Source organism: Colias croceus, chromosome Z, assembly GCF_905220415.1.
Source record: "Colias croceus chromosome Z, ilColCroc2.1".
NCBI classification, from domain to species: domain Eukaryota; kingdom Metazoa; phylum Arthropoda; class Insecta; order Lepidoptera; family Pieridae; genus Colias; species Colias croceus.
Window position 1 is genome coordinate 13,555,119 of NC_059568.1, and position 23,577 is coordinate 13,578,695.

The 23,577-nt window shown below is 36.0% G+C and overlaps 3 protein-coding genes across 5 annotated transcripts; all 3 read right to left on the reverse strand.

The window, feature by feature from the left end:
- Positions 1–8,702: 8,702 nt before the first annotated feature.
- Positions 8,703–14,160, reverse strand: LOC123705457. The gene is made up of 4 exons (XM_045654235.1): positions 14,006–14,160; positions 12,279–12,443; positions 10,395–10,622; positions 8,703–8,919 (listed from the first exon to the last, which is right to left on the reverse strand). The coding sequence occupies exons 1-4, from the start codon at positions 14,078–14,080 to the stop codon at positions 8,749–8,751; spliced, it is 639 nt and encodes a 212-aa protein (XP_045510191.1). The 5' UTR covers positions 14,081–14,160; the 3' UTR covers positions 8,703–8,748.
- Positions 14,161–15,758: 1,598 nt separating this feature from the next.
- LOC123705460 lies at positions 15,759–16,690 on the reverse strand. The gene is made up of 2 exons (XM_045654238.1): positions 16,458–16,690; positions 15,759–16,011 (listed from the first exon to the last, which is right to left on the reverse strand). The coding sequence occupies exons 1-2, from the start codon at positions 16,614–16,616 to the stop codon at positions 15,841–15,843; spliced, it is 330 nt and encodes a 109-aa protein (XP_045510194.1). The 5' UTR covers positions 16,617–16,690; the 3' UTR covers positions 15,759–15,840.
- Positions 16,691–18,143: 1,453 nt separating this feature from the next.
- LOC123705443 lies at positions 18,144–22,307 on the reverse strand. 3 transcript variants are annotated; one of them, XM_045654205.1, is made up of 4 exons: positions 21,544–22,307; positions 21,333–21,464; positions 19,706–19,844; positions 18,144–19,588 (listed from the first exon to the last, which is right to left on the reverse strand). In XM_045654205.1, exons 1-4 carry the CDS (start codon positions 22,259–22,261, stop codon positions 18,229–18,231), a joined length of 2,349 nt encoding a protein of 782 aa, XP_045510161.1. In that variant the 5' UTR covers positions 22,262–22,307; the 3' UTR covers positions 18,144–18,228. The 3 variants fall into 3 exon arrangements, with proteins under 3 accessions (XP_045510161.1, XP_045510160.1, XP_045510163.1); XM_045654204.1 differs by having other exon boundaries at positions 18,144–19,844; XM_045654207.1 differs by lacking the exons at positions 18,144–19,588; positions 19,706–19,844 and adding an exon at positions 20,533–21,131.
- Positions 22,308–23,577: the final 1,270 nt, after the last annotated feature.

Consider the following 23,577-nt stretch of genomic DNA (forward strand, 5'->3'; position numbering starts at 1 on the left):
TTATTTTCTATTAAATATATCTGTGATAGTTTCGACTAACAGATAACCTTGAATACTATTAAGTTTAATTAAAATATTATTAACGATTAGCGCTGTCATCATAAACTCGCTGATATAAGTATTGTTTTGCATCTCCGACTGCAATTGCAATGTCGATTTCATTTAACTTTTTTGGTAACGGTTTTATGATGATTTTGCATAACTGATTAAATTCCGCTTCTACAGTGGAAGTTTGATTTTTCATGGATTTTTCCATAAACTAGCCATGTGTCGCTGATTTACTTTAATTCATTCGATATCTCTCTCGTACTGTTCGGCAAAGTTACTATCAAGTGTACCAAACAACTGATTACCGGCGTAACCTACACCGTTGTTATCAATTGTTATGGCCGCGCCGTCTGCGCGCGTGCCCGTCTAGACGCTGATCTAGCAACAATCTATTGTAATGTTGTAGCTCGGAGTGCTTGCGACTTAATTGATACATGACACCTTCACACTGTGAATGTTGCTTTATCTTAACACAGATGGTTTCTAAGTTTTCTAAATACTTGCGAGACGCCATGTCGCAATGCCAATATGGATTCATGCCGTAGTACAATGAGGGCCGGCGCTCACTGCCGGCACGGCATTGCATGGCACGGAAGTTTGTGCAGTGGCATCCTGCGGTGTGCTGCGTCATTCCGCGGTCTTCAGTGGCATGCCTTGGCATCGTGCTAAAAGCCCAGCCACTCTGGCATCCATCAGTTTTGCGCAGGAGCTAGCAATCAAGCCACAGTTGCTCAACTAGCTAGCAATCATAATTCCTCGACCCTAAAGTGACGCCTCACGATGCGATGGTGTTTGTAAATAATGTCATAAAAAATAGTAGAATTGTTGTTGCGACGATTGCAAAATTATATTTTTATGCTACAACAACTGTCATATATAATAACTATAATAGATACTTAAATCTGGGTTTATCTGATGTTGAGTATTGTTTACTGAATAGATCACGGATTTGGGTAACAACTAAATATTCTTGGAATGAGCTATACAATTTCTAGCGATGGTTAAGATTCCAATTCCTCGATAGCATGGGAATTAGGGCATTCTATTAGTAGTTTGCTATTATGTGATTGTACAAATAACCAATGATTGTAATTTAATGATTTCCATATATCTACAGTACCATGAAGAAAATCTGTTTTGGCAATTTATTTATCTTGTTAAAGAGTAGGTATTTCGCTTTCACAACTAGGATTCGCGGCTGTCGAGAAAACACTCATTACGTTACACAAATACTTATTATAATCTATGATTTTACAACTATTCATCGATTCTAAATTACAATATTCCAATCTGTCGTTAGTCAATGCTATAATATGTATATTTAAAACTTGGCAAAATGAAACTAGACACAGTTGGGTCATTAGCATGAGGAGTAAGTAGGTTAAGTTATAATTTTATACAAATTAAAACTATCAGAAGACACTAATGGAATTCTTAAACAAAGATTATTCAATTGTCCTGGCTGTAGCATGTTAAACTAGACACATTAACTAATTTTTGATTGATTGATTGCTTTATTTTTTGATTTAGTTTTGTCTGGATTAAAGGACCTGAGTCTGTCGAATACAGCTTGGAGGTTATTGAAATGTGATGTTAAGTCGTAAGAGTAGGTGACGATATCATTGAGGTCGATCGAACAACGGCTGCCTTGTAATCCATCAAGGCAGTTATTCATTAGCCTTTGTAAGGTAGCTGGGGTTTTTCAGCCCGAAAGGAATTCGATTGAATTGAAAATGTCCTTGAGAGACGGAATATGCAGTTTTCTGAGCATCTAAAGGAGACATGAGAATCTGATGGAAACCAGAGCACAAATCAAGAGTAAAAAATATTTACTTTGCCCCAATTAATCAATAATTTCTTTGATTTGTGGAATTGGGTAAGTTTCACCGATTGTTATATGACCAGGGGTTTTGCAATAACGACAATAAGGATGAGAGTTCTCGGGTAGACCGCCAAATCTAGCTCCGCGGAATGGATTAGGAGCACCATTTTGAGGTTTGATTGACCTTGGCCTGTTGTCGTTGTTATAGTGACTGACACTATAAGTCCATATAAGATCCACGGGCCTCGTATGAGGGTACAGGCCATAATCCATTTCGCTAGCCAAGTGCAGGTTGGCGAATGTCACATTTCGCCGAACCTTTGATGTCGCTGACGTGTCGATTTCCTCACGATGTTTTCCTTCATCGTTCCAGCAATAGTGATATTAAGAACATGAGCAGATAAATTAAAAGTATTAATTAGTTATTTCCTGCATGACCGCCTGGTCTTGATCCATTGTGTTGGGACGATATCATTGTGATTTGCCATTCATAGTTTTTGATTTCCATAAAAATTTGTATTTCAACGTCGTTACTTTAGTTTTAAAAGTATTTTTTAAAATTTTTATAAAATCACTGAGTAATCATCAATCGTTGTCTTTTAAACATAAAATGTATCAAAAAAAAAAAACAAGAAAGAGTCGCTTGCTACGCATAAACTCTCTCAAAAGTATTCAAACAAAGTTTAAGAAAACCACTGCATATTATATCTGCAAAGAAGAAAATGTAGGCATACTTACGTAGATAAAAGACACACTCAGTACACTACGAAGTCAAACAAATATTTATACAGCTATAGACTTCGTTTAGAAGCGCTTTTGAATCGTCAAAACATAGATAATAATCATAGACAGAAAAAGATAATATAAACATTGAATTTTTGGACACAATATACATATTTATTACATCATTATTTTGTTATGCAACGCGTGTCTGGAGATAATATAATATCTATCGTTATTCGTCAGATATATATCAGCATGATTTGTTAAATACATTCAGCAAGTCATGCTTAATATACATTTTTACTTGGTGTCCATTTATTTTTGTAAGATTTTTTATTAAACAAAAACAATACATACTTAGTGACAGATTAGCAAAATCAGTTACGAAGTTTTAAAGATTTAAACTCACATACGAGTAGGTTAACTCACATAGTTTAAACTAACTCACTCTTGAGTAGGTATTTTTAAAGATATTTTTTAATATGATATAATATTTTATTTTTTTACAATATTTCTCTATCTGTGCTGTAAGATGTTGCTTCACACCAAATTCCATTCAAAATCTTAAAATAAACATGGTGTCAAAGCATCTATACTAATATTATAAAGCTGAAGAGTTTGTTTGTTTGAACGCGTTAATCTCAGGAACTACTGGTCCGATTTGAAAAATTCTTTCGGTGTTAGATAGCCCATTTATTGAGGAAAGCTATAGGCTATATTGTATCATCACGCTAAGACCAACAGCAGCGGAGCTACACGGGTTAAACCGCGGAGCGCTTACGACTCATGTTACTCTAAGTATGTTACATATATTTAGATAGTACATATTTTTCTATAAAAGTCCTGATAATTAACGGATTCCAATGATTATTATCACTAGTCTTATAAATATCATCTCATCTTAATAATTGATCTTCGTATTCTGTTACAATTTAGATAGAAATATTTGTTTTGAGCGTGATTGACAACATGAACTCAGCAGGAATGTGAACACGATCATAGGCGTCACTTAGCTATAATACTGCTGATCTAAACATACTTTACACCAGCCTTTCCCAACCTTTTCCAAAGGCGGCGCCACTTTACCATGATCCGCTGACCTCTAGCGCCACCTTATTATGATCCGCAGACCCCCAAAAAACCTTATTACCCGACTACGGCAAAGCAAAAGGAGGGTTATGATTTTGACAGGCTATGTATGTATGTATGTATGTATGTATGTATGTATGTATGTATGTATGTATGTTCATCTGTTCCCTCGTAACGTCTAAACTACTTATCAGAATTTGACAAATGACATATCATTAGAAGCGTCTTAATTGTCCGCTGGTTATAGGCTATATGGGGTTTCACAAAATCTAATGTGGCGTCCTCTATCGGACAAAACATACAAAGTAAAAAAATAAAGTTAAGATAAATATCCCGTGTTTAGTATCATTTGAAAGCGCTTTCCTTGTACATTTTGAATATATATATATTACTAGCATTTGCTCGTGACTTTACCTGTATTCATGGGCTGATTGCATATAATTCACATCTTTTCGTCCATAGCTTCTTTATTAGTTCATCAGTTTAACTTTTGTTGATATTATGCCCCCAAATACACTTTAACACCAAAATAGTACAAATAATATAAAGTGAAAAAACTAAAACCCAACTACGACAATAACCGGCGCTGAAAAAGTATAAAACAAGATTTCAGAATACTGAACTGAACAAAGTTGCTAATGTAGTTGGAAGTAAATGGACACAGTAGACTCTACCAAGATGCCTTCGTTGTAAATTGACAATAATGTCATACAATACTATTCTGAAGTATGCAATATTCCACTATGTAAAGATAAATTTTCATGTTTGGAAAGGCGTAGTCACACGTTGTTGAAGTGCTGCGGTAGATAGGTATATTATGTAACGTGTGACTACGCCTTTCCAAACATGAAAATTTATCTTTACATAGTGGAATATTGCATACTTCAGAATAGTATTGTATGACATTATTGTCAATTTACAACGAAGGCATCTTGGTAGAGTCTACTGTGTCCATTTACTTCCAACTACATTAGCAACTTTGTTCAGTTCAGTATTCTGAAATCTTGTTTTATACTTTTTCAGCGCCGGTTATTGTCGTAGTTGGGTTTTAGTTTTTTCACTTTATATTATTTGCAAAAGTCAACCTATATTATTATTAAAATTGATTGATTCCTTGCAGTGTTTTTGTATGTAATAGCTAAGCCGCCAATCACTTGACAGACTATTCCATCTTAAAACTGAAAAATACTAAGTCTAGCCATCACAATAGTCTGGTCAGTAAGGCCACGTAAGACTTTTGTAATTTTCTTGATTTGTCTGCGGACCCCCAGGTTGGGAAACGCTGCTTTGCACGATCAGCATTATCGGTTTACAGTTTGTACTGAGGCTTTTTACCAGAGATAATATAATCCCATCAAAAACATAAATGTAAAAATGGGAGCCAAGTTAAATCCTCGACTTAAGTGCCGAAAAAAGAATTGAGATCTAAATGTGTGCCAAGTTCTGTCTATATTCCCTTATAGAACAACGTTTATTCCAAAATAAGACTTATTTTAATTTGAATAATAGAATTATTATTTTCACAAAGCAAAAAAAAAAACACAAAAACCGCGTTAAAACAAATTTTTTTTTAATGAATTTTTTTTTAGAAATAATAAATATCAACAAACATATGCAATTAATTAATATATACTACGTAATATAATTATAATAATACACTTGATTTAATAATACTTATTATATATTCATTAATCTTACACACGTCAAAATGAAGAATAGGTATTATTTAACAAAAAAAAATATTATTAAAAAACTTTTGTATGGTAACAGTTTTGCAAATAAACGATTTATCTATCTATGTATCCACATCTACCTCAGGAATTGATTCCTTTCCACCCGAGGCTAACAATATACTATTTTGCTCATATGAATTCAACAGGCGCTAATTTTTACTTTCTTATAAATTTAATGCTATTGAAAAAAAATTCAGATAAATTCACTGTTTTCTGATTTTTTTCTTTTGTACACACTCAATTTCCTAGTTGATTACAAAATTTTAAGTTTCTAGGTCATCTGGAAGTGGGTTAGGTTTTGTATACCTTTGGTTACTTTTGGTTTAGTTTTGCATACACTGATCACGTAAAAAATACTTAAACAACAAAATTACGTTAATTTTTGCTAAAATTTTCCTGAAAATCCATTTTTTCTTCTCTAGCTTCGCGCAGCCGGCATATACCGCTTCCCTAATGTGAGCATTTTGTGATTTGTCTATGAAAACATAGTCTTATGATCTTATGATAGTTCACGTTCTGGTGGCAAAGATGGGCGGGTTGCTTGTACACTGTACACATATATATATAGAGTTATAAGAATTCATCTATCTGAAAAAAAAAAAACGTCTGGAATTTTATAAGTATTTTATAAGTGCAGTTTTTTTAATAGATAGTTATTCAAGAGGAGGGTTTTAGTATATAATTTATTAGGTTTTAGACAAAGCGGGTGAAGCCGCGGGCGGAAGGCTATATAAAACCTACGTATCTAGTTCAAACAGATGAAATATCTCTTCAGCTACTTTTAACTTTTTATTAGTTCAGATTATTTTATAGTAGGTATTATAAGGGTATTGTATTATACGTGGTATAGACTAACTAGCCTCGCGCCCCCTATATAATATAACGACAGTTTTATTATCAAACCTACTTTATTTTGTAATCTAAGATCAAACCATTCCCCTTTTCAGACGGTTCAAATTTGTGTTCGTGACAAAAGATAACTTAGTGAGCGAGTTACTTCGCATTCCAATTTCCAAGCGTTTGAAATTTATATTATAGATGACTGTACGAGTATAGTAGTATAATTATTATACCTAGTAAATAGTACGAATAAATTATGTTTCCTTATTTTATGAAGTAGCTTGTGCTGTGTAGTGTGTAGCTTTTATGTCTCGCCATCTTGTGATGCTTGTAAAGAACTAATTTACTTTAAAGTCACCAGTCTACGAGCTGAATTTCAGTGCTGATTTCAGTTACTCGAATGCTCTGTAGATGGCAGGAGCGCTGGTTACACTGAAATGTTACATTTGTAATATTTATAGTAAATTTCGGAAGATGGCGTTATTCGGTACGGCCCTTATTTAGGCCCGATTTTTCAATCCCTGGGTAAAACTTATCCGTCGAATAAAATATTACACGATAATATTAAAATGTCAAATCCGGACAATTAAAATGCATTTTTGATGTCTTTAATTTATTTTTAAAAATAGTAATTGATGAGCTTTCTTTGGCAAGCTATTGTACAATTGTGTTATTACTATAAGTATAACAAAAAAAAAAAGTTAGATGATAAGCATCACAGTTTGAAATCCCATGTCCCCTGGTGGGATAAGGGGTAGATGCATTATACATCTATTTCACTGATGGATATTCTTTACGGACAAGTAGGTTATCAGCCTTCTGTGTCTTACCAGACCGAGAATTATTTTTTTCTTCTTGTCCACCAGGAATCGAACCCAGTACCCCTCGGTGATACGCTCACACGTCAACTTAATGATCTAAGCATCAACCGCTGTACCAAGGCGGCGCGGCATTCATAATATTGCAATGATGATAGATAACTTATCTATAACAATGACCATAAATAGATAATGAAATATTTTTGTGTAGGTACTTAAATATTAGACCCCGAACTTTTAATTTACGTTCGATGTAAGAATATTTTTTTAAAGAAAATACCTCATTGATTGTGAATATAATTGATTTTTTTGTTATATTATTATCATTACGCGATAGGACAGGGTGTGTAATACAAAATATGCTTGGGTATTTTCCATTACCTTTAAATACTTTCAGCAAATTTCACAGCTTCTAATATATAGTTATTTTATGTTCAATTTATCTATCAGTTAAAATGACAATGTATGAAAATACAGGTCAAAAAGTACAGGGATATTATTAGCAAGTACTAAAACCGGCCCTAGTTTATCATCTAAGCAATCCTAACCAAATTCTAACTAATAACTGTCCGTCTCTTCTTCACGCCTCAACCACTCAATGGATTGGAGATGAAATTTGGTACAGAGATAAGTATATATATTGATAAAGAACATAGGATAGAGTTTATCCCGGAATGCGGAAGTCTCACGAAAATCACGGAAACACGGTGTACCTATCATATTATATGCGGGCGAAGCCGCGGTCGGAAGGCAAGCGATGTTTGGAGTTCTAACATGACTGTACATGATATATTAGATAGGTACATAACCTGTTGTTATTCGTTGTCTCTTTAAATTTGTTCTCACTGAGCCATGTAATTTATTCTGGGAATTAAGTTCATACGTTGTTTGTTTAAGGAATGAAAATATGCGACCTTTGAGACGCCTGGTTTGGCAGGAATTTTGTGTGATTTATATATTTTGTTAGTTAAGAATATAATGTATAAAATATAGTACATATTTCATTACAATAATTTTCTCCCTTTAACGAAGCTAATATGATATTGTTAGAAGATTTTCCTAAAAGATTATCTTGTTATAATATTATCCTACCGAATAAAACCGAAAGTGTGTAATAATAATCGAAAAATGTTTATTTTTCACGTAAAAATATTTGATCGGATCTGCATGAAATTTGGTACAGAGTAATATGTACCTAGTTTGGATAAACTTAAAGACTGCATTTCAAGTAATCCATACTAATTTAATATTATAAATGCGAAAGTAACTCTATCTGTCTGTCTGTTACTCAATCACGCCTTAAATACTGGACCAATTTGCATGAAATTTGGCATGGAGATATTTTGATACCCGAGAAAGGACATAGGCTCCTTTTTACCCCGGGACATAGGATAGGTTTTATCCCGGAAATCCCACGGGAAAGGGAACTATGCGGGTTTTTCCTTGACTGCGCGGGCGAAGCCGCGGGTGGAAAGCTAGTTTATAATAATTTATTTTGTTTTATTAATAAAAAAAATTAAAAAGAAAATATCAAAGCTAATGGGTAAATAGTTAATTTACACTCATGAACATAAATTGTTATTTCTATTTTGTAATATTAAACCCATTTCTCGCATTGAATAAAACAAGCGATAAAACAAAATTTCGCTTTTTATTGCATTTTAAGTAACAAATACTAGAAGCAACATTTGGGCGGGCGCCTGCCCTTTCGTTTCTTCGGCACCACGCCCCGACAGGTCCTACATGGCGCGCAGCAGGCCAGATCTTGATCCTCACATTGGATCTGCTTGCAGGAGTGCGTCGCTGGCTGGGCTTTAGCTGGTGCCCGGGGTGTGACCAGCTCTACCTGCGTTTTGTAATTTTACGTCTGGTCAAACTCAAACTGAAACGTTTTTTTTTAATTCAATTAGACTTCTTCTAGAAACACTTTTGAATCGTCATAACATTCCTCTAGTTTTACCATTTACCACCGAGGATCCTGTCTAGAAGATCCTCACAATATGATGATGACAAGTAATATATAAAAGCAAATATCTGTTTCTTTTATTTAATCAGGTCGTAATGGTTATCTATTGAAATTGATATACGCATTTGAAAAGAAAATCAAATCGGAAATAACTTCGACAAAAATATCTCTAATGGATGACAGTAGGTATTTGTGTTGACTACCCACCCGTTATATGAGAAAAAGCGTAGGATACTTACTCTATTTAAAGATTCTGTTCAATTAGATTACTTAGAAAGGTTAAATAAAAAGTTACTTGTAAAATACATTAATTAAAGGTGGAAAATTTTAACTTAATGTAGGTGGCTGAAATTTTCCATCTTAAAAGTAATTTATGTAACCTTCACGAGAATATGAGCGAATGAATATATTATTTAAGGACAACGGACAAAGGACAACGGTTCATAATAAGATAATATAACTAGCGGTCCGCCCCGGCTTCGCCCGTGGTACATATTCACGTTTTCTCTACATAAGAACCATCCTCGTACTTCAAGGAATATAATAAAAAAAGAATTATCGAAATCGGTTCAGCCGTTCTCGAGTTATGGAATTACAACGAAAAGTGGCATTGATTTTTATATATTAGATAAGTATGTGGTTATACGTATTGAAAGAGTGCGGACTAGGGTTGCTTATGTATGTGTAAAAATATCTGGAATTGTTTTTATTTCGGACGAAACATACATATTGTATCATTGTTACCTCACTAGTAAATTAATTTATTACCTACTTAACTGATCTCTTTAACCGACTTCAAAAAAAAGGATGTTATCAATTCGGTCGGTATATATTTTTATGTATGTACACCGATTACTCCGAGGTTTCTGAACTGATTTACGTGATTCTTTTTTTGTTTGATGCGGAATGGTGTCGAATTGATCGGTGATCCCATAAAAATTTTGTTCGGATAGGTCCGCTAGTTTTTATTTTATGAGCATTTTTGTTTGTTCTCGATGACTTAATTGAAATCTAGCAAGTAACTTTGATTAACTTCCCGGTAACCGATTGAGCTGAAATTATGTATACGTATGTCGATTGGATATCGATGCAATATTATCATGACATAGAACTGATTTGACGATGGGAACGGAAGGTGGCTATAGGAACTCAGTAATATATTGACTCAACTTTATCGAGTTTGGGCTCGTTTGATTCGTGTTGAAAAATTCACTAAAACAACCGACTTCAAAACTTCGTGTCGCTTGCGGTAGCCCTGGCCAGATTGGCCCTCGCCCATTTGCCTGTAGGTAGGTATGTTTTTAATACTCTACACGCGGAGATAGACAGGCTTACCAATACTAAATTCCAAGTACCTCAATATTCCCCGTACGATTCGGCTCATCAGTTTGTTTGCCAATCTTCAGAATAAATACATCTTTATCTGGGTGTAGAACTTTTTGCGCTTGCACGCCTTTGGGGGCGTCTTGAGGCGTCACATTGCATACGTTGCAGAGGTTCCCATGGGCCTCCGCTTTACTGTACACCACTTCGGAGTTCAGAGCGGTCCTGTTGGTCATTGCTTCGCATATGTCATCGGGAATCTAGGGAAATATTTATTTTGTTACTAGCTGTCCCGACAAACGTTGTTCTGCCTTACTCTTATTAATCATAAATGGCATAAAGGGCATGAAAAAAAGATGTTACCCGATTCTCAGACCTAACAATTATTAGGCATTAGGCACCTAGCATTTCATGAGAATCGGTCCAGTCGTTACGGAGGAGTATGGTAACTAACATTGTGACACGACTCACGAGAATTTTATATGTTCATATGAACATATAAAATAGGTAGCTACCTACCCATATAGAAAAGAAGATGACATTTATGTCTTCGAAACATGGATCTTCTAGTATCATGTAGAATGTATAGCACAGTAAGTAAATAAGTTATTCCGAAATTACTCCCGACTCAATAGACCTACACAATTTAAAAATAGATGAATGAAACTGCTATGAATGGTTACTTACGTCGAAATGATCTTCCCACATGCTTTTGGAAATATCAGGCCAAATCACGGTTCATTAGTTTATGTATTTATTTTCATTATACAGATATAGTGATATAATAATAATAATCTTATATTTCTAAATAAAACCTCAGCTAGTAGTAGCTATTATGATAGCATTATAAGCCAATAATTATTAGATACTATCTACCTAGTACCTACGTGAAAAGCTATATTTTAAAATTATAAACAACGCTTGTGTATAAAAGTACAAGCAATATTACTTTCCTTAATTGGATAAATATTCAATGGACCATGAACATTGTACCGAGCTTCTAAATTATCGATTAAATAATCCATTCATGGAATTAAAAATAACAACGAATCACTTTCGTCTTGTTAAAGCTAAGAATATCTTCTTGGAAAAGGTTGTTTGTTTTTTACCTGACAAATATTTTTAGGGTTCTCTAAATAAATAAATAAATATTATATCAAAAGCTTATTTATTTTAGTCTACGTTTTTCAGTTCTGCTAATTATTTTATTGGGCTTTAGGGCGGCCGTACACGGACCGCTTCAAGCAGTTGAGACCGACCGCTTGAAGCCGCGACCGCGCGGTGAACTATAGGCATTCATTCACCGCCGTACACGTGACGGCTCGAGCCGTCGCGACCGCTTCAAGCCGTCAACTGCATGACGAAATTCCATCGTGCCGTTGACGGCTCGCGAGCGGTCGTGAGGCATACACTGACTGCTCGAGCCGTTGACTGCGCTAGAGCCGTCGACGGCTTCCTCTCCCCCTGAAAATCAATGACGCGACTAGTCAAAAAATCAACGGCTCGAGCGGTTGGTAGCGACGGCTCGAGCAGTCAAGAACCGACGGCTCGAGCCGTCAACGACCGACCGCTCGAGCCGTCCGTGTACGTCGCTCAGCCGTTAACTGCTCGAGCGGTCCGTGTACGGCCGCCCTTACACCTACATGTGCCATTTTTCTATTAATTCTGATTTCATGAAAGTAACGAAAATGTCTTTGAAAGAATTAAAGGATAGCTTTTGGAACTTCCAGAAGAAGATTACATGATAAACAAGGAATAAAAGCTACTGTACATAAGGGCAATTTGCTAAATAAAAATAAAAACTTCTCCTCACTGTGTGCGTCTATGAATAATTAATAAATAATACACTAGTATTAATTAATAATTTCTAATTAGAGTCGCGTCTGGCAGTATTGGACAATACAGTCTCAAGTTACCTGGAAATTAAGCCTATTGCCCCCAGCGCCCCCCTCCCCCGGGAGACCACACGTCTCCGAACAAACAGACGCATCGTCTTCGCACGTACACTGGTTTTGCAATTTCAATTGAGATGCCGTCAGCTTTGGTGGTTTCGATGTGCTCTTGGGTACACGAATTTTAACCTTAAATTTATAGGTATTAGATTTAAAATGGAAAAATGCCCTTAAATAAAGACACCCACAACAATTGCTATGCCAAAAATTGTTATTTGGCCTTTAGGAATTAACCATCTAATAAAGCTCTTATTAGCGCTCAAAGCTTACTTTGTAAACGCCCACGCTTTTGCAATTGACTCATATTGCAGTGTAAAGTGATTTTCAAGGGCTGAAGAGCCCCGAGGACATCGAGAAACTAATTGCATTACAGACAACATTATAGCAGACTCTAACGGAAAAAGCATTAGTCAGGATGCATTCATGCACCTACGCGTAGCGGATAGCAAGTAGTAATTTATGTTTATTTTAGAAATTAAAGATTTAAACGGTATTTAAAGGCGATTAATTCATTATTATCCCGACGCTTCACACTGTTCGAGTGGTTACGGAGAGACACACGGGGAGACGTTCGCTGCAAAGTAATAAATAAATCGCGTTTAAAATTTCTAAATGTATGATGTATAAAAAGTACAATATTTTCTAGTGTTTGATTTTACTAGGTAGATGCCTGGTTTGCAATAATACATACCTACATATCTTTGAGTGAGGTTATGCGATTGAAAGCTATAAATAAAAAAAATTGAAATTTTCTCAAATCCATTCTTTGTCATGGAATGACAAGCTTCGAATATAATATTACTAGCTTACCGCCCGCGGCTTCGCCCGCTTTCTCTAAAACGATTTGAGATTTAAACTATCCTATCTCTCAAGTTGGATCGAACTGCACATGGTGTGCGAATTTTATTATAATCGGTTAAGTGGTTTAGGACTCCATTGAGGACAAACATTGTGACACGAGATTTATATATATTATTAAGATAAGATAAGATAAGATAAGCACATAACTAATCATACATAGGTAGGAAACTTTTATAACGCTGAAGAGTATTCTAATTTCAATTATTTCCACTATAAGCTTTATATTTTATAACATATTACATACGACTGATATCAGCAGAACAAAAATTGTTGCGAAAATATTACTTTTTCGTAAAAAGGAAGAAGTCTGTGTCCTCTAGTTTACAATAGAAGTAAATCATTAAAGCTTAGGATGTCTAAATGAATCTGTCGTTCTCCAGTACTCTAGACATAGCCTAGGGATTCATTTACACTGATCTGATATCCGGTGGGGTATGGGCTAAGGCACGAGATAACAGCGAACTCGAGAACTACTGGTCCGATTTGAAAAATTATTTCTGTGTTAGATAACCCATTTATCGAGGAAGGCTATAGGCTATATTATATCATCACGCTAAGACCAACAGGAGCGAAGCAATTTTTTTTTTTTCAACCGCGGGGCACAGCTAGTCAAATAAATATTGAAAATGTAATATAACGAGAGAGGAGTTTAGATCACAAATACATTAGTTTTAGTTGCTCAATATTATATATGACGTATATACTAGTTATAACGTCGTCTTTACGAGACTCAAAATCGCATGTCTCAAGCCTCACGGGATCTTTAATAACCAGTCTTCTCCCATTTAATTATTATAACAGCAAGAATAAAAACTTCACTTTATACATACCTCATTGCCATTAAATATTGCACCAATTTCTTCGTATGGTTTGCGCGTTGTAGGCCCACCTCCAGATTTTCCCATTGTAGTAAATTATAAAGAATTCATTAACTTGAAATTTCGATTTTTAGAATAAATTTAGCGAGTGTACAATGGCAATATGTTTGCCAGAAGATTGACACGATTGATTAGTCCGTGGCGCGTGCTGTTGAAAGAGGTTCTATTGTATGCCGGAAGGATTTATATTTCGTGTATATTTCGATAGGTAACTAGCGATCCACCCTGACTTCGCCCGTGGTACATGTTTACGTTGACAAAGTGTTCACGTACCTCAAGGAAAACAAAAAAAAAACGTGTGGCACTCGGGGACTGCCGCGGTAAAGCTATTGCATGCTATGCCTTCAAGCCACACCTCCGCCCGTCGGAGTGGGGAGCGTGAGGTTTTATCGATACGGAATTTCTCGATTCGGTCCCCGCGCTCAAGGCCCGAGATAGAAGCTATGCAATAGCTTAATAAAAAAAGAATTAACGAAATCGATTCGGCCATTCTCGAGATTTGCGCTAAGCTAAAGCGAATGTTTTCATTTGGCGATTTTTTTTACATAGATGGTAATATTTTAAACGCCAGCCTCCCGCTCTCATCTTATATTTGGACCAAAAGCTTACAAATCGAGAAAACGTGTATGGGTTGTGGTAATAATACAAACGTCGAGCGGGCCGTCTTTAAATAAGTGTCTTATGTATAAATTGTCTCGCATCACACATGTTTAGAATGTATTGAGAAAAACTACCCAAGTAGGGGACTAATTTACTACGAATATCATGGTGGAAATTAAGATATGGAATAAATTTCTGTCCTCCTTTACCGTTACTTATTTATATTATATAACCAAGTAAGTCATGTCAGCTATACCACTTGAAAACGGCTGAACAGTTTTTAATGGTTTTTGATTCATTGGTTTTCTCTCCACCACTTGGATATGGGTAATATAAATTATGAATTTAAAGCATTTTCCGCCCATTCTCAACGATCAGTCTATCATTCTAAACTGATTCTGCTCATTTTGATACAGACGGATGGCAAAATTGATTTTTTTGTAAAGGTGATGTAGGCAACGGTTGTATCTCATATTTGCTTTTAGATAATATTTATAGAAAAACTAGCTTACCGTCCGCGCCTTCGCCCGCTTTGTCTAAAACCTAATAAATTATATACTAAAACCTTCCTCTTGAATCACTCTATCTATTTAAAAAAAACGCATTCAAATCCGTTGCGTAGTTTTAAAGGTTAAGTTTAAGGACATAGGGACAGAGAAAGCGACTTTGTTTTATACTATGTAGTGATAAACATTATAATTGATCATTAGGAGTAAGATGTCTGGCCAATTATGCTCATGAAATTATAATATACTGACTTATATCTTATATACTGACTTATATGGAAGGAAAAATAAATAACAAGCAGCGAAAAATATATTTTCTCTTCATATTTCATATAATATTATGAAGGTGACATGAAGTTCGCCGGGTCGTCTAGTTACAAATATATTTTTGGGCATGGAAAATTACTGATATTCAGTCAATAAAAGTTTCCATAGTTACTATTTCGTATTATTTTGATAAAAGCTAATTGAGTTCAAGTTGTGTAGGTGGTAATAATCCTATGTTTATAAATCATTAGTAAAAATATCGAAGAAAATAATGAAGAAAATCCCTATTTATGCGTAGGCAGGAGTAAAAAACATTGAAAAAATACACGCCATTAAATAATTCATTAATATAATTGGCTGTTTGTTATGACTACGGCAATTATTTTGAGATAAGCTGGGGTGCCCGTCTATGCCCTATTTCTTTTTCTTTTTAGGTTTAACACAGCAGCAGGGTGGAGGGTCTGGCTCGCACTGTGTTTCCCTCGTGTCGATGCGGCAGAGGGGCTTCTTCTCAGGTCCCTTTGGTGTCACCAGTTCTAACTCCATTTTCACGCGACGGTCACCATTCGGTCCCACTTTCGCCACCTTTAAATGCTGATAAATTAGTATTCGAACTGATATAAAAAAATGGCAATTCACGTTTAAAAGCGTAATAGAATTTCGGTTGGCTTGGTTCGTATAATTTAATAAATTCTTGTTAAGCCTTTAGACAATGGACAGTGATTGCCTAAGTGAATAAGTGATTCTGAGAATCAATATATAAAATTTATATTTAGATTTAGGTGGTTAGGCTGCTTAGAGTTATAATAATTATCTCCATTAACCAGTAACCACAAATCATGGCCCGGGTGAGAGGCTAGAATTAGGTAATAGGTAAACTCAAAAGGAAAATGCAAAGCTATGCAATATGTGAAATGTGTATGTTGGAGCGCTGTATGAAGAATATTTTAACGTATAAACTCAGTTAATGGAAATACACAAACGTTGGATTGCGATGGCCACGACAATCACGAACAAGTTAAGGCACTTACTTTAAGTACGAACACATCTTTTTTAGGATGCAGTACAGCTTGAGCGGCTCCGGGCCCAGGAACATTCGATGGCACCAAGTTACAAAGCCAAGGACACGGTCCAGATTTCGTCTCAGCCTTTGGTTTACCCGTCACCTGCGTTCCCTTAGTTCCCATCATAAGACTATCAAATTTTGAATGCCTGAAATGCTTGTTGTTAATTAATTTTGTACGATCGCTTGCGTTCTTTCATCTTGACATATCGCCAAATGGAACTTTGTTTTTTTTTATTTGTCAACGATGGCTTTGAAATTTGAGTAGTTATTATAGGTATAATGCTTGCTACTCATGATCAGATTTGTTGGCTCAGATACTGCGACAGAATTAATTATAGCCTAAATAAAATTTTTCGTTATGTCAGGTTAAAATGGATAAATAAAAAAATATCTGGACGCGCCCCGTTGAATGTTGTGTCCATGTAAACTTCGCACAAACCCTCGTGTGATTTGTATATAATTAGTATGTATTTAATATAATCACAGATAATATAATATCTATTAGTTCAAAAATTATTAGATAAATAAATAAATTATAATACTATGCAAAGCTTTTGATTCTAATTTGTTTTTGCTTCTCTTTATTTTAAGACTAGCTGTACCCCGCGGTTTCACTAGCACTGCTCCGCTCCTGTTGGCCTTAGCTTGATAATATAGCCTTATAGCCTTCCTACAGAGCCTTCCTCGATATAGGAGCTATCAAACACCGAAAGAATTTTTCAAATCGGACCATTAGTTCCCGAGTTTAGCGCGTTCAAACAAACAAACTCTTCAGCTTTATAATATTAGTATAGATAGACAAGTAGATACAGTAGATATCCGCCTCTTGATATAGTATTTAAACCTTAAATGCGTGATCGTAGTACTGAGCAGTCTTAGGTTCGATTCCTGATAGAGACAAAAAAAATACTCGCAGGACACAGAAGGACAAACCTACTTGTCCATAAAGTAAATGGACTGATCCATTTACTTTATGGACAAGTACAACAGATGTGTTGACTAATTAACGTAATTTTCATACTAATCCCCGTGCTTTGGGGTTAGAGTTACAGGTAACATTTGCTTGATTTATTGCTTTTTTTTAAGTGTAGGTATATGAGGATTGATTGCAGAAACCCATCATTATAATGTCATTGTGATATATCTAGATTATTATTTATCATAATGGAATTATTTATCTCAATGTTGAATTCGTGAAAATCATTATAAACACAAGTATTCTCGATATAAACAGCCTCTGGAATATTCCGCCCTATAGCCTCAGTATATTAACGTTGATGATAATACTAAAAGTATATAATACTAAAAGTATATAATACTAGCAAACCGGGCGAACTCCGTTTCGCCACCAGAGACATCTTTACTTTGCTATAAACCTCACAGAGCCCGAGACCTTTCCAACGAATGCAAAACCCTGGAAATTGGTTCGTGCATTCTGGAGTTAGAACGTCAGGAAGGAAAACCCGACTTATTTTTATAATATAGTAGATTTAATTATAATAAGTACCCCAGTGAAGGTTAGAGACACCAAATTGATTATGAGTATTGTTTCTAACGTGCATTAAAGACTATAAAAAAAATTGAGTCTCAAGAGAATGTCATGTCGAGCTATGCCATGAAATCTGAAAAAAAAATGAAATAAAAATCTTAATATTGTCGTATGATTATATTGAGTACAGAAATTAACAGTTGCGTTTTGTTGATATTGTTTTTTCTATCATTTCTGTAATATAAATCTAACAGCAAGTGGAGCAATTACTCCTGCAGCATTTGGCGGGCTTGCAAGGAGCAACAGAGCAACATTTTCTAGGTGGGCACGGCATTGGCACCACACAGCATCCTGGCATACTTCGGCATTTTACCACCGGACATGTTTTGGAGCGATTACTACAAGGTGATGTACGTTTTTTGTGTGTCTTTATTTTTGGTTGGCTTTTACACCTCCGAGGACGCTTCCGACCGACTGGACATGGACGCAAGCATGGCGAACTTCTGCATGGAGATTTACAGCATGGAGGGCTACAAGGCTTTCTGCATGGAGGTGGTGGGAAGGGCGTACAACCTGAGCAAGTTGGGCAGCTTGGTGGTGGGCAAGGCCTTCCACAACAACTCGTTTTACAGCATTTCTTACATGGGGAACAAGGCTGGCCACAAGGTTTCTTCTTACAACATTTTGGCTTGCATGGGGAAGGCTTACAAATGATTAGCTTGCACTTTGAAGGTCGACATGGTGTAGGAAAGGCACACGGTATAGGGCAAGGCGAGGGACATGGAGGCGGACGACATGGTGGTGGTGTCCATTCTAACATTAATTCGTTCCTAGCTAATGGTGCTCCAGTAATTTTACGAATAACCAATTCGAAAACTCCTCTTCGCGCATTGGTAGCAGTAGTTACTTTCACTGGTGCCTGGTCTTCTCCAGACGCTGCTAATATACATTTGGGTCCTTGACATGGGTCCTTCCCATGCACTGGGCAAGGCTCTTTGGGGCCAATTTTTATGTGTGACACGGTAGCCATCATTTCGCCTTTCGAAGCCGCTACAGCAGGGCAGGGCTTTTCAGGTTTATCATCTTTGATTGATACTGATTTTGTAGTCCCCGTCGATGTCGTAGCGCCTCTCGATCTTTTTGTCTGTGACTGAGTGTTTGTTTTGGGTTTTGGTCGATTTTTTGCGTCCGTACTTTTACTGGCTGATGTAGGTGGTTGACCTGTTTTACATAGTTTTGTTTTCGAACATTTTCCTCCCACCCCTTTCTTATCAGCTGGTTCCTTTTTTCTACCAAAAAAGTAAACTTCGGAATAATGAACTTCATCTGTTATGCATCTACTGCTTCCTTGTTGCGATGTGGTTGCGTTACACGAAGAACAGTACTCGGAACGTGAGTCTATTGAATTACTGCTATAAACTTGAAAGCATTTATTGACGGATGCTGTAGCTTGTGTTCCTGAGCTTTTATGATGGTAAAAATCGTTAAAAAGTGTCATGTAAACGATTGTTTCCTTTTCACCGAAAATACTCTTAGATTCCGAAGAATTATTTCGAAATCCACTAATAGAGGAATCGGGGTAAATAGTGCTTGAAGATGGCGTAAAACTGTAATTTATAAAATCTGCATAATATGTTGAGTCTGCAAAACGCTTGTCGTAAAATAATCTCATATTGTCAACGCATTTTTTCAAAGTATTAATATTTATAATTCCAACTTCATACGTGGGTAAATTGAAGTTATTTTCCATCAGTGTTCGATTAATATATTCAATAAAATAAAGTTCTTCCTTGGTTTTCATTTTAGGCTTATTTTTTTGTACTTCAGTCAGTTCTTGGCAAAACAGCAAGCTCGACAGGACACCTACGATAATTTACGAAATTTTACTTTTTGGCTTATAATAAAAGTCTTATTTATCAAATAAGAACAAAAATTTTACGACACAGAGTTTATTATACAATCAAACATAACATCATAATGAAAACAAATATAAATAAAAAAGGTTAATATTTTATAGTGTAACGGCTAATGTCGTCTACAACAATCAGGACAAGTGGGTACACATTGGGCAGTCCGAGTATCTTTCACGGGTACAATTTTTTGATGCGTTTCTACGGGGGTCACAAATTGATATTCCAATTTTGACTTCCTTCCAGGCATTTCTACCACTTTTCCAATTCGAATTTTTATGACTTGCTTTGGAAAGTCGTATACAACCCCAGGATAGTTTTCAGCAGTTGTAGGCATTAGCTGCCCTGGTTCATCTCTAGCTAAATCTCCAACTCCGTCTGATGTGAAATTAAAGTGAGCTCGCTGTTTATGACCATTTCCACACGAGTCTGTAGGTACTTGGAAAACCACTTTGTTTCCCGTCGGGCAGCAATCTGTATAATGTGCATAATATATTTGTGAAACTAAAGAACCTACATTTTAATATAGATATAAGGCATTAATATTGAAGACTATTGGTTTAGGTACTCATAGTTATTATTAAATTATGAAAAGTTAGTAACTATTTAGTAAAAAATTGAACGTGCCAATAAAAATATAAATTGTAGCTCCAGAAATCAGTTTAACACATTAAACTCTGTAACAAACTGATGTTTATGATAATTCAGCGTTTCTTCTTGTTCTTTTGCTTCTTTAGTCTTCTTACGCAGCATTCACAATCAAGATCAGATTGTATTCGCGTGTGTTGCTTTGTCACTGGTGGTTTTTTATCCGCAGCTTTTGGCGTTACCAGTTCCAACTCTAGTTTACATTTTCTGTCACCTTGCAGAGCAGTTTTAGCAACTTTAAGAACAAACACATCTTTGTTAGGCAATTCTTGTTTATTATCACCGCGGGCCATAGCTGCTTGTTGGCCGTGCTTACTTGCTTGTAGGCATCCTTCTGTGGTGCAAGTAAATTGTGTGTCAGCAGGCCTTGCTCCATGACAACAAATATCTTCGCTTGGAAGCGCTAAGCTAATCTGGTTCTTGCCACACGGCGGTTCGCATGGACCACCATCCGAATTCTTCGTATACGGACTTTGCATTGCACAATGCGTTTGACTTATCTTCTTAATAATGGATGCGCTAGCGGGAACTTTAATCTTAAGTTCATTTCCACCCAAAGTTGTGCCTATTTCCTCAAATTGTTTACTGCGACCTGGTCATCAAGAAATTTCGTTCTTCTAAACTTATAAATACTATATTTTTCTAATTCAGGGATACATAATTATTTCTTATGTTCTTTCGTGGATGTTTATTTTTTCATACTAATTTAATCAAGAAATAAATTAAAGTACACCTAGAATCTACATACTGTCTCTATCACATAACAGGTAATCTTAAAGAACAAACATCTCACCTTTTGGAACATGTAAGCAGTATTGATCAGTATTGCGGCATAGCATTTTTTGCTTTTCTGCAGGTTTTGGCCCAGAGCAATAGCAAGGATCATCTGGATCTTCACAAGGCATGCTATTGTATGGATCTCGAGCTGTAAAATTTGTTGAGTTCATAATGTCAATATCTATAGCATCAAAATGACAAAATGTAAAGCTAAGACAATATAATACCCGGAGGACAAACGGCACCGCCACCCGAGCATGTGTGTCCACCTGTTCCTCCTGCACTTCCGTGACTTCGAGCAGCGCCGCAAACACAAGGATCATCTGTTGTTTGATAATCTTTCTTCGGTGCACATGAACGATCTACTACGCCTGAACTACCTCTCGATTTTCCACCTAAGTTGGGAGGACCACCAGATCCTTGGAATGTAGTGATAATGAGTTTTCCAAAACAGGATATCCTTAAAAACATTACTATTTCACCAGTTTCTTCTCCATCCGGTCCTACAAATCTAAACGAGTCTTTCAGTGCTTGATAGCTTACACTGGTTGGATCGGCTAAAAAGTTATTTCTTGCTTCAACAAATTCTTTTGTCATGTCTATGGTACATTCGCCCATGATGATTTTTGTAGGTAAACAGCCACATGGCAGAGATTTATACACAGAAACTTTTACTGGAAACTTGCTCATTGCAGCATTGATGTCACCCTCTTTTAGGGAAAAAAGACATGATTTACCAGTATTAAAAGGCTTCACAAAGGGACCTCCACTTTTTGCAATACCAACATTGGGATCGTCGTCACATATTTCCAGTGGCTCTACAGCGTTACATTCGATATTAACGCAAGTCCTAAAGTCTTTGTCTGAAAAGCATGGGCTTTTAACAAAAACAATTTTATCGATAAGGACCTCCAGAAGGAAAAGACTATCATCCTGTTTCGCCATTGTTAATAATAAAGGGATGGGAGATTTATTTTTAAAGTATTTTTAATTTTTAATATTACATTTCACAATTTTGATGTATCTTAATTAACAAAAGAACGAACATGTCATTTCCATAATTCTTCTTGAACTTCAATGAATTTAATAAAAAGTTTTTAATTTATTCTGAAAATCTTGTTGATTTTTTGATCTATTCGCATTGTAATTCGAAACTTGTTCATTAAAATCCATTAATGGTTTTATTAAGGTTTTATTTTAAGCTTTGTTATTGTGTTACGATTTCTATAATTAACTTTCGTTTTGTTTTTGTAAGCTTTTCAAGATCATTGGGATTTCTGTTTTCCTCAACCTACTTATAAAAGAGGAGGTTCTCATTTCGTCTGTATTTTTTTATGGTTTGTTACCTCAGTATTTTCAACTAGATGAACCGATATGATGATTGATACGATAAACCGATTTTGAGATTGATTTCTGGTTAATTTAAATTTTGTCTTTTTATTTATTTTTTAACATTACAGTTTTGACCATTTGAAAACTTGGTTGGTGCGAATTGCGAACGTTATTCAGTGCTTTGAAATACTTATCAATTGAATTAATCCAAGAATTAATCAAAGCAATAACTACATAATGATATGATATTGTTTCGTTCAAAAATTTCAGTGATATTCATCGGTGCACTCATCGCATTAAGTTCTCTATATAATTGAATCCATTAAGAATGTAAGTATGTACTGTGGTATGATCAACAGGTTGAACTACTGAAGTAGTGAATAGAATGACAACAAAGGAGATCACAATAGACGTGTCGAAGGTCAAGATTGAACAACGTCTTCATAAAAGCTTAATGTAAAGGCATTATAATGGCGTCAACAAACAACGGGAGCGGGGTTGATTTCAATCAGAGTGCAAGATCAATACGGTAACAATGCAACCCCGGCGGAAATTTCTAGATAGCAACACCCACTCCATTGTCCTGTAACCTTGCTCAGAGCGCAGCTGCATCAGATATCTGCATTGCGGTATTTTATCAGCGCATGTCTACTGCCTAGTATCGATAAACGAACACATCCGGGACTGCAGGTGAGGCAATATTATAATATGATCTGACCGCCCGCCACCAACCGCCCACGGCGGCGGCCCTCCGCCCGCCTCCCTGAGCGAAAGAGATGCATCATGCACCCCCGGCGTCGCTGCATAAAGCGCAGAAGCCCAATTGCCCATCGGCATCGGTGCCATTGATTTATTGCGACGGTCGCCTTTGACCTTTACAAAGTTTAAAGGTGAAGCGTTATTAAATCACGGATGCCGGCTTTCTACAT

Coding starts and splice junctions, on each gene's coding strand:
- LOC123705457 (XM_045654235.1), bottom strand. CDS start 14,080: ATGGGAAAATCTGGAGGTGGGCCTACAACGCGCAAACCATACGAAGAA. Junction 10,623..12,278: donor GCAATAGGCTTAATTTCCAG/GTAACTTGAGAC, acceptor ATATTTCCCTAG/ATTCCCGATGACATATGCGA. Junction 8,920..10,394: donor ATCGTACGGGGAATATTGAG/GTACTTGGAATT, acceptor TACAAAACGCAG/GTAGAGCTGGTCACACCCCG.
- LOC123705460 (XM_045654238.1), bottom strand. CDS start 16,616: ATGATGGGAACTAAGGGAACGCAGGTGACGGGTAAACCAAAGGCTGAG. Junction 16,012..16,457: donor AAGATGTGTTCGTACTTAAA/GTAAGTGCCTTA, acceptor CAGCATTTAAAG/GTGGCGAAAGTGGGACCGAA.
- LOC123705443 (XM_045654204.1), bottom strand. CDS start 22,261: ATGGCGAAACAGGATGATAGTCTTTTCCTTCTGGAGGTCCTTATCGAT. Junction 21,465..21,543: donor CGGTGCCGTTTGTCCTCCGG/GTATTATATTGT, acceptor CAAATTTTACAG/CTCGAGATCCATACAATAGC. Junction 19,845..21,332: donor CTGCTTACATGTTCCAAAAG/GTGAGATGTTTG, acceptor AAATTATCGTAG/GTGTCCTGTCGAGCTTGCTG.